The sequence below is a fragment of the Vicugna pacos genome, chromosome 17 (assembly GCF_048564905.1).
Source record: "Vicugna pacos chromosome 17, VicPac4, whole genome shotgun sequence".
NCBI classification, from domain to species: domain Eukaryota; kingdom Metazoa; phylum Chordata; class Mammalia; order Artiodactyla; family Camelidae; genus Vicugna; species Vicugna pacos.
This window is the reverse complement of record NC_133003.1, coordinates 27,204,137-27,220,191: the sequence shown is the minus strand read 5'-3', so window position 1 is coordinate 27,220,191 and position 16,055 is coordinate 27,204,137. Positions and strand designations below refer to the sequence as shown.

The 16,055-nt window shown below is 35.7% G+C and overlaps 1 protein-coding gene across 2 annotated transcripts in view; it reads right to left on the bottom strand.

The window, feature by feature from the left end:
• The window catches only part of CCDC66 (coiled-coil domain containing 66), a 54,265-nt gene extending 43,637 nt beyond the window's left edge, over positions 1 to 10,628 (bottom strand). For both annotated transcript variants that reach the window (XR_012060677.1, XM_006196425.4), the window contains exons 1-5: positions 10,557 to 10,628; positions 8,780 to 8,844; positions 8,099 to 8,124; positions 1,685 to 2,132; positions 65 to 230 (exon numbers count right to left, since the gene is read on the bottom strand). Coding sequence is in view for 1 of the 2 variants with exons in the window: in XM_006196425.4 (XP_006196487.3) it covers positions 65 to 230; positions 1,685 to 2,132; positions 8,099 to 8,124; positions 8,780 to 8,844; positions 10,557 to 10,567 (716 nt within the window). In the remaining variant the exon portion in view is untranslated. The remainder of the gene's footprint in view (positions 1 to 64; positions 231 to 1,684; positions 2,133 to 8,098; positions 8,125 to 8,779; positions 8,845 to 10,556) is intronic.
• Positions 10,629 to 16,055: the final 5,427 nt, after the last annotated feature.

Sequence of the window (16,055 nt, the reverse complement as noted above, 5' to 3'; positions counted from 1 at the left end):
AGTCAAGGAAAAGCAAAACCATATTCCCAAGATGACCCCACAATAACAGTTATGAGCTACATACGTGGCAATTTTCTGCTCATACTGATTAGACGTCACCTGATTTTTATTTAAAACAGATTTTTTTTCATCCTGAACAGATGAAACAGCCTCAGTTTTTTGGAGTAGTCCCATAATGTTCTCATCCTTTGGCTGATCAGGAATATTGTTTAAATTTAGACTGTACTGACCTAGAAGGTAAAATGCATGTTTATAATTAATATTAAAATTACATGTACTATAATAATATCTTATCTTGATATACTACTATAGTTTTAAAAAACTTTACATTAAAGGTTTATACGTTACCTAATTAATTACCTCTCACAGCAGTCTCTGCAGTGGGTGTTATGATTCCCTTTTTGTCAAAAAAGAAAACTGAGTCTCAGGGGTTAAATGGCCCCGCACGTATGGGCATAGTTATACAATTTCTTGTATCAAATAAGAAAACAAGCAACAACAAATAAACCTCCATTTACTCTTGCCAACAATACTTTTACAAATATAACACAGATTACAACTTAAAGGAGAATAAATGCAAAGAGCTTTATGAAAAACTCATTACCTTGTCTTTTTCTAATTTAGTTGGGAAATCAGTGAAGAACTTTACCATTGACCACTATCTCTATGTCCCAAATGCATCTATTCCAAATGTTTTATACAGGGTTTATATGCTTGGCTCAAAAATGTGATACTTCTCCCAATGGAGAGAAAGCATATCTAATGTGCAGGCCATTATATAATTAGGCAAATTCTGCTTTTAACTTTGTTGATATCATACTGCATTATGCCTATTAAGTTTTTAGTTTTTGTTTTCTGAGCTAGACCTCTAGCCTTTAAGACAAAAGCAGTTCCCTCTCTTTACAAAGAATAATCTAGACCAAGAGGAGATAAATGACTCCATTTTGACCACCTTGGGAGTGTTAAGGAACTACCTGGTCCCAAAACCAGCTATGGGGCCTATTCTTAGTGACTGTTAATTTTATTTATTTCACTATTGTCTAACAAAATTTTAATGGTATTTCTACTTATATTTACAATTCCTTAGGTCAAAGCTGAAACTAGAAGTCTTTAAAAAACATAAGACAATGCCCTGACTAGTAAAACAGAGGCACATAACACTCCACAACTTCCAAGTCAACATTTTACATTGGTTAAAGATAGTGTTGCCAATTCTTAGCAAGGATTGAGGGTCAGGAAGAGCAAAAGCGAGGGCCAGGAAAATGATCCTTTTCAGCAATTCACATAAAATCTTCACTGTAAGGCTCCCTCATTTTTCACTAGAAGTATTTTTTTTAAAGAACATTTCATATAATTATTTTTAAAGTAAGTAAAGCCTCCTACATTCTAAAATTAGCACAACAGCTTTCTGTACTAACATCTAGAGTCCACAGAAGCTGGGTTTCCTAAGGCTATGGTATATGAGAACAATAATACTGAGCATTAATCTTAAAACATGGCATATTATAACTGAAAGTAACTGCATAAGAGAGAATGTTCTCTAAAAGAACACTTATTTTAAAAGATTGTTATATGTTAAATTAGAATGTAAGAGGCACAGTTATGTAAAATACAATGAACCTCAGACTCTAAAACACATACAATATTGATAAAACTAATAAAAAAAACTTTAGAAAAATCTTACTTGTTTCTTCCTTCTTTCCATTCTCAGTCAGGGACATAGATTTATTTCCTTGGTTTATAGTCATCAAAAGCTGTTGTAGTTGGTCTTGTGTTAGACAAACGAAACTGCTCTTCATACCTGAAGCTGTGATGTGCTTTTTGCAAGGCTGCTGTTTAGCTACGACAGATGCATCCACAGGGTTTCTATTTTTCTGTGTATTAGGGGTTGCAGGTGAAATCTCTTTTTGGATATGAAGACAGTCTTTATCTGCATACTGCTTGCATAAATCCTTAGTGGGTGAAAAAGTGATACTATTTTTTCCACCTTTTGCCAGTGAAGTTTCTGAACCAATTCTCTTCCTTTGCAAAAGTTTTTCATTCCTGACACAAGTATTTTGTGTTGATTTTAGAATGTATCCAGTTTGTTTAGTTCTTAAAGGACATTTTGCAATCTTGGTCTTATTTCCCATCTGTTAAAACACCAGAAATTTATTCTTTATAACAGCCCATGAAAAATCAACAATTATCTTTATATAATCTGTGGTAAGTCAGGCCTCCAAACTTTTTTTCCATTTTCCTAGTCAGTTAACATACCCATAAGAAACTAACACTTAACCTTTGTAAATCTTGATTTGAAAGCTTCATTAACAACTAGAAATTATCTTATTTCAGGATAACGAAGATTACAGAAGAACTTTGATTCTAGTTGTCAGTCCATTCTACTGCATCTTTGAATCTTATGTCACCCATACTACTTCATTTTTTTTTAATGGAGGTACTGGGAATTAAACCCAGGACTTTGTGCATGCTAAGTGTGCACTCTAGTGCTGAGCTATATACCCTTATCACTACCTCTTCTCTTTATAGGCATTTATAGACATAGGTTACCAGCCCTTAGTCCTTGAATAACTTAGCTTGTGGTTTACCCTCTAACCTGTCTTAATTCTGTCTTAATTCTATGTGCTTTCATACACGTAGATCCATAGATCGTTCTTTCAATATCCTGGCCTCACATTCTTTTTAAATTCTGCTCCTACACTCTTGTCCTTCATGCTACCAGAGTTACTTATTCCCATAGTGATATTTACACTGATCTTGTAACTACCCATAACCACAATCCCAATTTCAACAAGAATCTCCAGTCAGAGGCCTTAGTCAATTCCTCTGACCAGGACATTATTCCTTCAGATTCTACATAGCTCACTCACTCACCTCCTTCAAATGTTTGCTCCAATATCACTAGCTCAGTAAGGTCTTCCCTGAACACCCTATTTAAAATTGTACATGTCCTGCTCAAACCTCACTCCCACCTCCCTAGCAACCCCATTTTCCAAGACTACTGTGCCTCTGAAGTGACCATGCCTCTTCCCCTTCTCTCCTTTATTCTTCTCAATAGCATTTTTGTCTTATAATATTCTGTATTTATTTTGCTTATATTCTGCCCATTTCACCTTTTTCTTCTTTTAATTGAAGTATAGTTACAATGTGTCAATTTCTGGTCTACAGCACAATGTCCCAGTCATGCACATACATACATACATTTGTTTTCATACTTTTTCATTAAAGGTTATTACACGATATTGAATATAGTTCCCTGTGCTATACAGAAGAAAACATTTGTTTTTATATATAGTGGCTAACATTTGCAAATCTCAAACTTTTTCTAATGTAAACTCCACACGGCAGAGATTTTTGTCTGCTTTGTCCACTACTGTCCCCAGTACCTAAATAGTGAGTGGAACTTAGTAGGTTTCAGTAAATGTTTGTTGGATGACTATCCTCAACTGTACCATTTTAAAGGCTCAATTCTTTATCTTTCTCCCCCAAATTAGCTCCCCTTTCCAAAATAACCCATTTCTGTGGCACTGTTGCTCTAATCTTTCAGACTGATAATCATGGAGTAATCTTTGACTCTTTATCTTCCTTCATGGTCTTCTTGAGCTTACCAGCAAGTATCTTTTTTGCCCAAATGTTTTTTAAACATTGTTTTATTGAGTTATGGTCATTTTACATTTTTTGCCCCATTTATATGACAATATGCCTAAATTCAGGTATTCATTACCACACTACTAGATTATAGCTTGCCTATCTCAAGTCTATCTTCTATTTAATCCACTACACATTTCTGAAAACCCAACTAATTTAAAATAATTCAACATTCAGTCAATATTAAGTGTTGCTTTTTAGGTGATTACCACTATGGAAAAATGCTGGCAGTATAAAATGAATTAGACAAGATTCCTGCTGTGAAAGAATGGGGTAAATGGCACATGGCTTTCATCTGGCTTACATCTTTCAATAAACTATGTAATATATAACCACAGTTTGACCAATTAGCCAATCCTATTTTATCCTACTTTTCAAAATGTACCTCTACTATCAGCTACAAGATCTCTTTATTATTCTCTTCACCACACCTATTCCCTTTTATTATAGACTTCAGGTTTTTGATAATGCCAATACTACGATCTAAAATGCCTTTTTACTCTCCTATCTCTACGGCTATCTTGATAGAATTCTCTAAATGAGAGGCGGCAAATTTAAATACCTACTGTAAACGAGGCTGAATGGGAACTAGGATGAACTGAAGAGGATTTTTCTGTCTAAAAGAGGCAGCCACCACTCAGAAGCAGCCTACATTGCCAAACAGGAATCTGAGTCTACCTGCTAGATCACCCAGTATTTCAACAGAACCAAGAATGCCGTATTTTACCTTAAAACTTCTAATTTTTAAACACTAACAATGCATTCTAGTTTTTGAAAACCACTGTCTGGATTAAGCAAATTATCAGCAGACAGCACATAGCTTACACAGCTGAGCCCTACCACCTAGTCTCCAACTCCTATTAATCTCATCCTTCTTTGACTCACTTTTTTTTGGGATGATTACCAGTTGAATACTTCATTTCTCTAATCAGTTTCTCACCTAAACCATTAAGTTCAGTGCATTCCCTTAACATATCTCGAAAGTCTCTCATTTCTGTTCCCTTCTTTTCATTCTGCTACCACCATACTTCAGGGTTTCATAAGACTCTGGCACCCTTGTTATAATAATCTGTCCTTTTCTACAACCAAATCATATCTAGTCTACTTTTCAAAAATTCTTTAATACTCCCTACATGCAAATCAATTAAGTTCAAACCTCTGAGTATACATTTAAACTCTTCATGACTGTAACCAACACCCTAAGTTTTATGTTCTACACTTCCCCTTGAAGTACACACTATCTCCCAAATGCAAATTGTGCTTTGTACCTTCGTATTTGGCCCACTATTTTCTGAGTTTAGAATATACTTCCCTACTTCTTTAACTATAAATATCTCCCTCATCTTTTACATTCTAATTAAAGGGTCATCTCATTTATGAAGCATTCTCTGGTCTCCTCAAACCACAAACAGCTGCTCTTTTCAAAGTTTTCTTTCTATAACCCTACTATGGCACACATTTTATTCAACTTATATTATTCAGTTATTTACCTGACTGACATTCCTGCTTCTAGGAAATAAGGACTAGGTTTTATTCGTTTTTCCTCAGTCACAGAACAAATAGCACCAAGAATGGAGCTATACACACATACTGCAGTAAACACTTGTTAAACAGAAACTTATTAATTGAAGCTGTAATTTAAACAGAATTATTTTGCCACGTTCCGCTTATATCAGAAATAATATACAGAAAAAATAGTCTAAAATATTTAATGAAGGTAGGGAGCAATGATTGGCATGAGATCAATATATATTCAGCTCAGTTCTGAACAATTTTTATAGCTTAATGTCAGAGGACAATAATGGAGGCAGCAAAAAATTGTGAACTACCAAATAAACATTCAATTAACTTCAGGTTACTCAGTAAGAAAAAGCAATCTAGCCCAAGTCATTTCCCAACCGTTTACTGAATTAGATGAATTTTAATAGATCAAACAGGGTCTTTGTGTAATATAAATTTTTATGTAGCATATTGTTCTTTTATCTAGTTTTATTTCTACTAGTATTTTTCATGACATAAAAAATATATATAAAGGCAGTGCCCAATGCATTTACTTAACATTGGTCAACTTTACAATTTACATGGGGCCAGGATCCCAACACTAGAATCAGAGAAGGTTAACATTTTAAAATATACAATGTGATACCTAGCACTAGTATTGTATACATCCTTTAGTGTATCACTATGCTAATTCTCACATGTAGAAATATCTGTGAAAAAAATTTTTTAATGCTTTACATTTCAACTAATTGTGAGACAATTTTAAGCATGAGTTTAAAATTCATAAATTACTGCTGACAATGAATCATTAATATTTCTCTCATTTCTCTTCCTACACAAACTTAAGAAATTATACTGGTAGTCATCTTTACTTCATATTCATTACCACAGACTAAAGAAAAATGCAGGAGATTATGACAGAATTAAGAAAGTACTCTGACCACACATGTGTTAAATTTGATGATGAAGAGATAGAGCTCAGCTGTGTTTAAAAAGTACACTATGAAGCTGACAGGAATCCAGCCTGTGAGGAAGAGGAAAAACAGAACTGTAGGTTAAGTGTTATAGTCACTTAGTAGCTTACCCCAGTAGGAGAGAAGACAAGCACTATGAGAGAACTCATGAGTAACTTACAGAAAAGAGAATTCAACATATAGCTCAAGAATTCTGAGATTTGGGGAACTGTAAAATGATTAAAACAGAAAGGAAGACAGTTCTACTCTTTTTGGTTTTTGTCTCTGTAAAGAGCAAAGAAAGAAATGAGGATCTCAGTAACCTTTATAAAGGAAGAGAAGCTCCTTGTAATAAAATCAATATAGAAGAGAGACTTAGGTTGCATCAGTATTTTTTCCAGCTTTAATGAGGTTTAATTGACCATTAAAAATTGTATATATTTAAAGTATACAATTTGATTATTTGATAAATGTATATACTGTGAAATAATCACCACAATCAAGCTAATTAACATATTCCCCACCTCACATAGTTACCATGTATCAGTATTGTGGAATCCCAAAAGCAAGAGGAATAAACCCAATTTGCTTTAAGACAGTGAGTAATTTAAGATTAACATGAGCTGAGACATATTAGTTACTCTGGAAAAAATCGTAAAATAAAAGATCCCTAGACCAGTGACAGAATTTAGTAATGATGCTACCAAAAGTCCAAGACTAGTAACTTTATTACAGGCATAAAAGAAGCTCTCCAGATACTCTAAATTGGGTAAAAGATAATGAAATGTCATCACAAATGTACTAACTACAGCAAACCCATTAAGGAAACAATCAAAAAAGGAACATATGAGAGAGAATAGAGGCAAGGGGAAAATAAAAATCAACTATTACATGTAGTTTTCTATCTAGGAGCTTGAAAAGATGCACTGTATTTGTTAATGTGACTCAAATAAAAAGTTAGTTGCAGTATTTTAATAGGGCAGGTCCAGGAAAAAATGTACAATCTGTACTCAGTCATTAAGGGAATACACAGGTATGTATAAACTGTGTGTGTGTATACACACACATGCATGTAATAATTTTTATAGATAGCTTATGGAATTACTCTGATCATGATCACCCATTTACCAAGTGATTGATATGTTGGGGACTCAAGCAACTTCTTCACCTTGATTAAACTGGTAAGAAATAGCAAAGCTATGAAGGGCTCAGACGTAAAAAGTGCCAATCATCCAAACTGGGCTCTATTTACAGATATGAAAAGGGTTTCAGGTGCTGCAAAATAAAAGGGGCTACAGTTAGTTATGGAAAAGGAGAATAGAAATTTCTGCTGCTGTTAATCTAAAAGTGGAAAAAGAAATGGAAAACAAGAAAAGTAATGATATCAAAATTTTAAAGTGGTTTAATGTATTTTGTAGGAAAAAAGCACTATGGGCTCCTGATAAAGAAAATTAAGTTAAAAGGAAAATTATATTTACCTCAAGTGTAATCTCTTAAAGTAGGAAGCTAAATGTAAGATTTTGTCAATCAAATACACACTTTTGGTATGGGAAAATGGAACTTGAGCATGAAAAAATTCTTAAAAGTCTGAATTTCTATTTTTAAAGATCTTGGGAGCAGCACTGTCCAGTACAGTAGTTATTAAATTTTAACTAAAAATTAAATGAATTAAAAATTCTTCCTCAGTCACACTGGTCACATTTTAAGTACCCAATAACCACACATAGTTAGTGGCTGGCTATCATATTGGACAGCACTAAGTTTAGGACATTTCCATCATTGCAGAAAGCTGATCTAGAGATAAGGGTTCTATAAGACATTTTAAACTGAAAAATTATTATTCCACTTCTGTGAAAAGACCAGACTGAAAGCAAGGGAATAATAACTTTTCACTATCATTCCCTTAAAATAGTTTAACAGGTATTATTTTCAAAAAACTATAAAGAAAACTGCATTTTACATTTGAGAACAGGTCAGGTGAAAATCATTTGGCTTACCTTTACAGAAATTTTTGATTTATGTTCTACAAAAGAAAAAAAAATTACTAAAACTATCAATGAAAAGCATACGAAGGCAGTCACAAAAGAAAATTTTAATTTGCATTGTTTTAAGAAGATATTAAGTTAAAGTATTAACCCCCAAAGCATTAACCTTAAGTCCTGTGTGAGTATTCTTTTACAGTGTTACAAATATTTCTATTTCATCTTTATTTTCCTAGGAAAAACTATAAACAGATCAGAGAAAAAATAATGTGAGAAGACTACCAAACCATACTCTGTATTTTAAAATACTTAAAATGACTTTAAAACTGTAGTCTCACTATAAATTTAATTTTCTCAAACTATACCTTCTTCAGCTGCACAGAACACAATTACATAAGTTTCACCCAGATTATTCATTAGGCAATGAGGATATTTGCAATATACAAATATAATGAAGAGATAATACAGGTGAAATATACTGTAACATTAAATTATACAAATAAATACTGACAGTGGTAAGCAATGATGTAATTTGACTTGATTTGGCTAAAAATATATTTGAGGAAGTTAGGGAAACCAGCTTTTTTCAAAGTATCATTTAAATATTCCATTACAAGCAAAAAAGTCTGTTAAAGAAGTATAAATTGCACGAAGGAATTTAAAAGTTAGTATTTTAGATTTCCAGTAACAGCATACCATATGGCGACAATATTAGCTTGGTTTTTCCATTCAATAATTCAGTTTCAAGCTTTAAACCATCTCTGCAAAATAAAAGAAAGTTGTCTGTCATTTTAAAGAAACAGCAACATTTTAAATAGCCAGAAATGCTCACTTGAACCTGGGAAGTAAATCTGCTCTTTTGAATTTATACAGGAATCTTGTAAATATTAAACCATTTTTTAAAAATTTTCTATAGGTTTTTTTTTTTGAGGTATAGTTGAAATCATTCTTTTAATTAAAAACAGTTTTCAATCCAAACTCAAATTTAAAAGCATAGGGAGAAAATTCCTGTAACTTTCCAACAATACAAGGATCTTGTTATCTTTAACCTGAAACTTATTTTTGTTACTGACAAGCAATAGATTAATCTGGTTATCATAACATTTAATTTTCCTAACTCTAGACTGCAAAAAATAATGCTGTTACAAAACTCCTCACCTAAGTTAAAGGACCAAAACCTATCTAGCTATCATTTATTAGTTTCACAGTGGTCTCATGACTAACATTCTATGGCCTGTTGGAGCATTATTTGAAAATGAGCTATAATATTGCCACCAGGGTTATTAACTGCTTGAGCACAGAGTTCCACTCTATTTTCAATATTTCGACTAACACATAATCACATTTAGTGACACTTTTATTACCATCACGGCAATACACCTATAATAAACTCTGGCCACTATATTTGTGAATGCCAAATGCAAGAGCAAAAAGTAATGAGACACTACCAACAAGAGCTGAATATCTGTTAAAAGCCTAATAAAAATTCCACTAATAACAAAAACAGTACACACGGTTTGTTTATTCACTGTTTTACTTAAGAGAAAAAAAATGTATGTCAATAAACAATGGGGACAAAAGTTATGTCCAAGAGACATAATTAAACCCAGCGTGCCAATGTAAAGAAATTCGAAATCTGCGGTGATGCCAAGGTAGGGGAAATCAAGTAACCTCAACTACTGATCAAGTGAAACACTGGAAAGAACGGGTTTTAAGGGTTTCCCAGTTCCAAGGTTACGAACAGTTCATTTTACGTTTGTGAAACTTCAAAAAAGACCTCGAATGAAACTGTAAAACGCGTCTATTCAGCACTACTGCCCTGCAAACGCCTTCAGGGGCAGACTTATTTCTATATACCTAGATTCTAGAACAAAAAAATCACTTACTAAACGATGTGCACTAGCCTAAGTTTGGTGACTTTTATCTTCGTAAAATATCAAACTTCCCAGTGATGAAAACGACGCAACGGTCGTCCTTTCTATTTACTCAAACACTACTTAAGGAGGACCTATGGGGTGCCAGGCACAGGTGATACGTGATTCCTCGAGAAGCGTCGGCTCCTCGCACCGCAGGCGCTCAACTCCCACGGGAGCTCCGATTTTCTGCAAAGACTCCACAGAGTCGTAAAGCACCCGGGCCTGAGCCAGGATTTCTCCCCAGGAAGCCGCCAAGCTTTCTCTCTCCACCCGCCCTTACCGTTTGTCTCCTCTCAACCCTCTCCTCTCTCTCCATCCTGAGGTAAATGAGGGAGGCGAGAGGGAGACGAGGACAGTTTTACTGAGTTACGAAGTGGAAACATGAAGGTTGAAGGAGCCGCAAAAGCCGACCCCATCCCCTGGCTCCCTTTACCTCAGGAAGCCGGGCACTGCCGCCTGGGGAGCCGTAGGCCTCGAAGGGTCTCCGCTAAGGACTCCAAGAGCCAACCCAACCTCACCCCTCCCCGCATACGACCACTTTTCTCGCCCCAGCTTACCCCAAGTTCATGGCCCGACCTGCCGCGTACTCCACAGAACGCTGACGCCCCCTGTGTACGGCGGTTGCCTCAGCCGCTCAACAAACCCTACGCCGATTGGATACAGTGATGCCGGCGAGCTGGGAGAGCGGGCCAATCAGGATTGGGCGTGCTGGCGCGTGCGTTCGGGGGGCGGGGCTGTAGGGGCGACCGGTTTCATTGGACTCACCTGGGGTTTGCAGTTCTGATTGTTGATTGGTAAGAGTATGCGTTCCTCGAACTGTAGCCTCCAGGGCTGCCAGGGAGCTCTCAGAGAAGTGTCTCAGCTCAGATGGAGGTGGCAAAAGTAGGGAAAAATAAAAAGCATAAACGTTCTAAGGAAGTTAACATTTTCTATATTTTACATTTGGAAGAGAGGGTTATTTTAGTATAAAATAAGTTAGGGAGGTGGTACTGGGGGAGATTCCTAGGACGGGTGCAGAGTATGTCTTTTTCTAGCCGTGACGCCGGCATGAAGCCTAGTACATTGTAACTCTTTTTAAACGATCCCAAGTGCTCAGTAAATTTAGCTCTTAAGTGCCAGGCATGGACCTAATCGTCTTATGTCTATTTAACTTTACAACATTATCCTTGAGGCACAAGGAGGTCATATAACTTGCCTACGGTCACAATAAAGCCATTTAACCCCAGAGCCCATGTTCCAATCTAGAGTTACGTGAGTCTGACTCCTATTCATCCTTCAAATCTCAATTTAAACCTCACTTCCTCCATAAAGCTCCTCCGAAATTCACTAGTGGGTAAATTAGGAACCCCTTTTCTGGATTCCTCAGTCCCTGCCCTTTCAATTAGGTTACTAATACATTTACGATCCTGTATCAGAGTGTGTTTGAGAGGCGCAGGGAATTGGTTTTTGGCACCTTTATGGCCACAGCACCGGCACTGAATAATGTAGACAGTAAATATTTGTTAAATGAATGAACAGCAAAAATTTAAAATGCCAACAATAACTGCATTAAATTTGACAATGATATTTCACGATGAGGATGCCTCTAGATTATAATGTAGTTACTAAAAGTTCACGAATTTTTCATCTATCTGCTCTTAGATGATTTTTACAAACTATAGTTGTAATAAATGAGGCACATTGAATTCTTATGGTAGTACAGTGAAAACTCAGATATCGTTTAATATTCATTCATGTACCTACCTTGTAGAAAATATACTTAAATAAATATTTGTTAATTTATTTGATTGAATAAATGAACAGGTACCAATGTATAGTTGCTCCTGTGGGTTTTTTTGTTTGTTTGAAAAAGCCACCTGTGCAGAGAAAAAAAGGCGAAAAGGGTTTAAACCAACATATTAGCAGGAGTGTTTCTGGGAGATAGAGGGGTGTGACTTTTAAAAATTTGTTTTTAAATTTTATTATGAAAAATTTTAAATAAATAAAAATAAGAATAGTTCAGTGAACACCTATACACCCTCCGCCTCAGTTTGACAGTTGTTGATGTTTTGCTACATTTGCTTTGTATCTACACATAGGTGGGCACACCCATACACTCACATGGATACACTCACACTCACACACTCAGCTGTTTTTGCATCACTATTTGCAAGTAAGTTACAGACATTATAATACTTTGCCTTTAAACATCAAAACATGTATCTCCTAAGGATAAGACATTCTCATATATAACCATAGCACTAATATTACACTTAAGAAAATTAGCAATTTTATGATAATACTGAGTATTCCAACCCTACTTAATTTTCTCCACTTGTTCTAGAAATGTATTCTATATAGGTGAAGGGGATTAAGAAGTACAAAACTCCAGTTACAAAATAAATAAGCCACAGGGGTATTATATACTGCATAAGGAATATGGTTAATAATATTGGTTTTCATTAATACTATTTCATATCAATACAATAGTCTTTTAACAAAGAACTACATGGTAGCTCTGAGGCTCGGTCCACGATCTGACAGACACTGAATACCAGTTGATTTACAGGTTTGGACATAGCAACTTCTACTTAAAAAGATTATGTATTTCAGGTGTTTTTACATATTGCTGCCCAGTTTAGAATTCATTTGTTTAACAGTACTCTCTTTATAATATGCTATTTGTATAAACAATTTATAGTCTTAATAAAAAATGACTTTTTTCCAAAAAATTACATACAGTAAAATATACAGATCTTAAATGTGCAATTGAAAGAATTTTGGTAAATGTATATACCCACTTAATCACCACTTAAATCAAGATACTGAACATTTCTGTGACCCCAGAAAGTTCTCTTGTGCCCCCTTTTATCAACTCCCACCCATTTCTATAGGCAATCACTATGCTGATTTCCATCACTATGGATTAATTAAGCCTGTCCTAAAAAGTCACATAAATGGAATTATGTAAGGTGTAGGCTTTTGAGTCTGGCCTCTTTCACCTAGCAGATTATTTGTGAGTGCATCATGTTGTGCAATTAGAAGAGTTCATTTTTTTTGTTGTTGCTGGGTAGTGTTCCATTGTATGAATATACAACAATCTGTTGAATATTAGGATTATTTCTAATTTGAGGTTATTATGAATAAAAAAGCAGCTCTAAACATTCTTGCACAAGTCCCTTTGTGGGCACATGTTTTCATTTCTCATGGGCAAATACTTAGGGGAGGAATTGCTGAATCACAGGGCAGATGTTTAAATTTGTTTTTAGAAATTATCATACTGTTTTCTAATGAGATTGTACCATTTCGCACTCCCAATGTAAGAGGATGAGGGTTCCAGTAGTTTCACATTTGGTAATGTCAGCTTTTAATTTTAGCCATTCTAGTGGATGTGAAATGGTATCTTATTGTGTTTTCAATCTGCATTTCCCTGGTGACTAATGATTCAGAACACATCCACTCAGTTTTTATGAAGTTTGCATGGGGAGGCCCCACTATTGAGATCTTTCTTCCCCTTAGGTCCTCGCCAGAGGCTCTGTTAAATTAAATTCAGTCAGGTCCACCCTACCACTTCATCAGACAGACTTAAATATTTCTAACTGAGAGGGTGTGGCAGTGTATCATTCAAGCTGAATTTATTTTAGAATATTATTATATCATGTGTATCAAGCATCTGCAGTTTTGGCCATTTTGATTAATGGTGAGGACCGGCGGCTTCAGAACTGTACAACCGTGAGGCCTGTTGCTATCAGGACTATCTAGAGCCCTTTTGCAGCCAGTGCCTAAGGGCCCTGCTATTGACTTCTATGGTTTTCATTCTGGAAGTGTTTTGGCTATCTCTCTTTCATATTACACACAAAAAAATTAAAAACCTGACTTGGAAAGTCTATCCTGAGCCTGTAGTTTGCTGATTTCTGCAGCTTTGCTTGAAACTGTCCAAAGACTTTTCCAGAAATATGTAACTGGGAAAGACTTCCTGCATCCTCCATTTGTGAAATATACATTTTTCCTCCTTACGTAGCATGACATGGAGCAGTGTTGGTGATCTGTTTGTGAGTGCTGCTCTACAGAGCAAATTAATGAGCAGTCTTCTCTGACTCCAGGAGCAGGTGATACAAACCAATGGACCAATACATTAGACAAAAGCAAAATTAAGTTAAGTAAATTGTTCAGGTGTGATGGGATGAAGGTCTTAATTGGGCAATTCTGAGAAATGTCCTAAGAAATACCGAACAAACAAAGGAAGAAGTGAAAGAAAACCATTAAAGGAGTAAGTCAATTAATCCTCTATGGCCTCAGATTCTTCATCTAAAAAATTAGACGAGCTGCCTAAGCTTTCTTTCAGTTTGTAAATGGATGATTCTAAATTATCCTTATCTCTCTCCATGCCTGCTTCTCCACCAAGTTAGGGTCACTCGCATCTCTCTCCAAGCGTTTTCCAACAGCCTCCTAACTGGTCTCTATTCTGTAGCCAGAATGATTTCTAAAATGTGAGTCTGCTTAAGTCACTCTGCTGCTTAAAATCTCTTATAATTTAAAAACTCTGTTGCCCCTGATATAAAGCTCAAAGGACTTAACATGTTCACCAGCTCCATTTCAATCTTTCAAATTCCTCCCTTCACCACTGCCCCTCGAACTCCAAGCCTCCTTACACTGAGTTGCCCTCATTTCAAGTGTAGCCACATTCACACCTATCTCCCACCTTTACAAGGTCATCCATACCACAGATTTTACTGAGTGCCTACTGTGTCCTAAGAATTGTTTTAGCACAAGGGATAAAGCAATAGGCCAAACGGACAAAAATCTTTGCCTCCAGAGCTATTTCTTCTTGCTGGATTGCAGTTCCTCACAGCACCCCATCATTGTCCTGAAGGTGCTCCACATGCATGCAAACATAAAAACACTAACACCCACCTGACTCGGAAAGATACAGCCTACCAAAAGTGTGTCTAAGCTATGTGTCAATAGTTAAAGACATATTGCTATGTCTTTAGCACCAACATCCAAAGAAACAGCTTTCTCCTCCCTGAAACCCAGATCCTACAGGCTCCTCTTTAGTGGTGGTTCATAATTTACATAATATCTTAGACATACCAAAAAAGAGAGGCGCCACAATTGTTATAGGACTTAGTAACAACCAAGAAGTTAGCTAGGCAGCATTGAGTCTTAAATTTGGAAAAAAGTCCTCTTGGGAACAAGGGTAAAGGAATAGAGCTCTCTCCACTCCCCAGGATGAAGTGCAGCTAGCACAGAGACCTCTTCACTGGTAAATGTTGGCAAAGCACACAAGAGTAAGCAGGGAACATACTTACCTATTAAATGTACACACTTGCCTATTAAAACCTTTCCCAGTGATAGACATGACATTGGACAGTAATTTCTTTGGAGTGAGTGTGGAACAGTAGAGAATGGGACCAGGAAGACAATGGGGACAATCAATGGCATTGGTAATACTCATTTTTTAATGTGGGTGGCGGGAGCTATATTTTGTTACATTAGTTTTGTTAAATTATTTTGTATTTTTTATGTCATATTAAAAACTCACAGACACATATAATTCCTCCCTATGTTTCCAGTACAATTTGGAATATATAACTGCAAGCATATATTTTCCCTTGCACTCATTTTCCATAAAGCAAAGTGATACAGGCTTTTCGTGTGTAAGTTTGCATTCCTAATGTCCAGCTTCTGTGGATGATTTTTCACCTAATCTTAATACAGCAGATGGCAGTGTAGGTCCAGTGTCTTATAAATAATAATGGACATGTTCATAGACAAAATTTATTTTAGCTGGAAAATTCTAGTTTTAAATGGTTAACATAGAAAATGTAAAATTGTAGAAGTTTATGACCCTCTTCCTGGGGATTTAGAGACACATTTTCTAATTATATTAAACTCATTAAAATACTTCATCAATAAAGTAAAAGCTAATTCTCAAGCAAGAATAGGAATCATCGCCTCCAGAGAGATTCTGAGCAACCCTCAATCTCATAAGATTTGAGTGAATATCTGAACAAGTACTTCAAGTTACTTGGCAAATAACCCCTCTTACTTAAAATTACTTAAGAATTTTCATG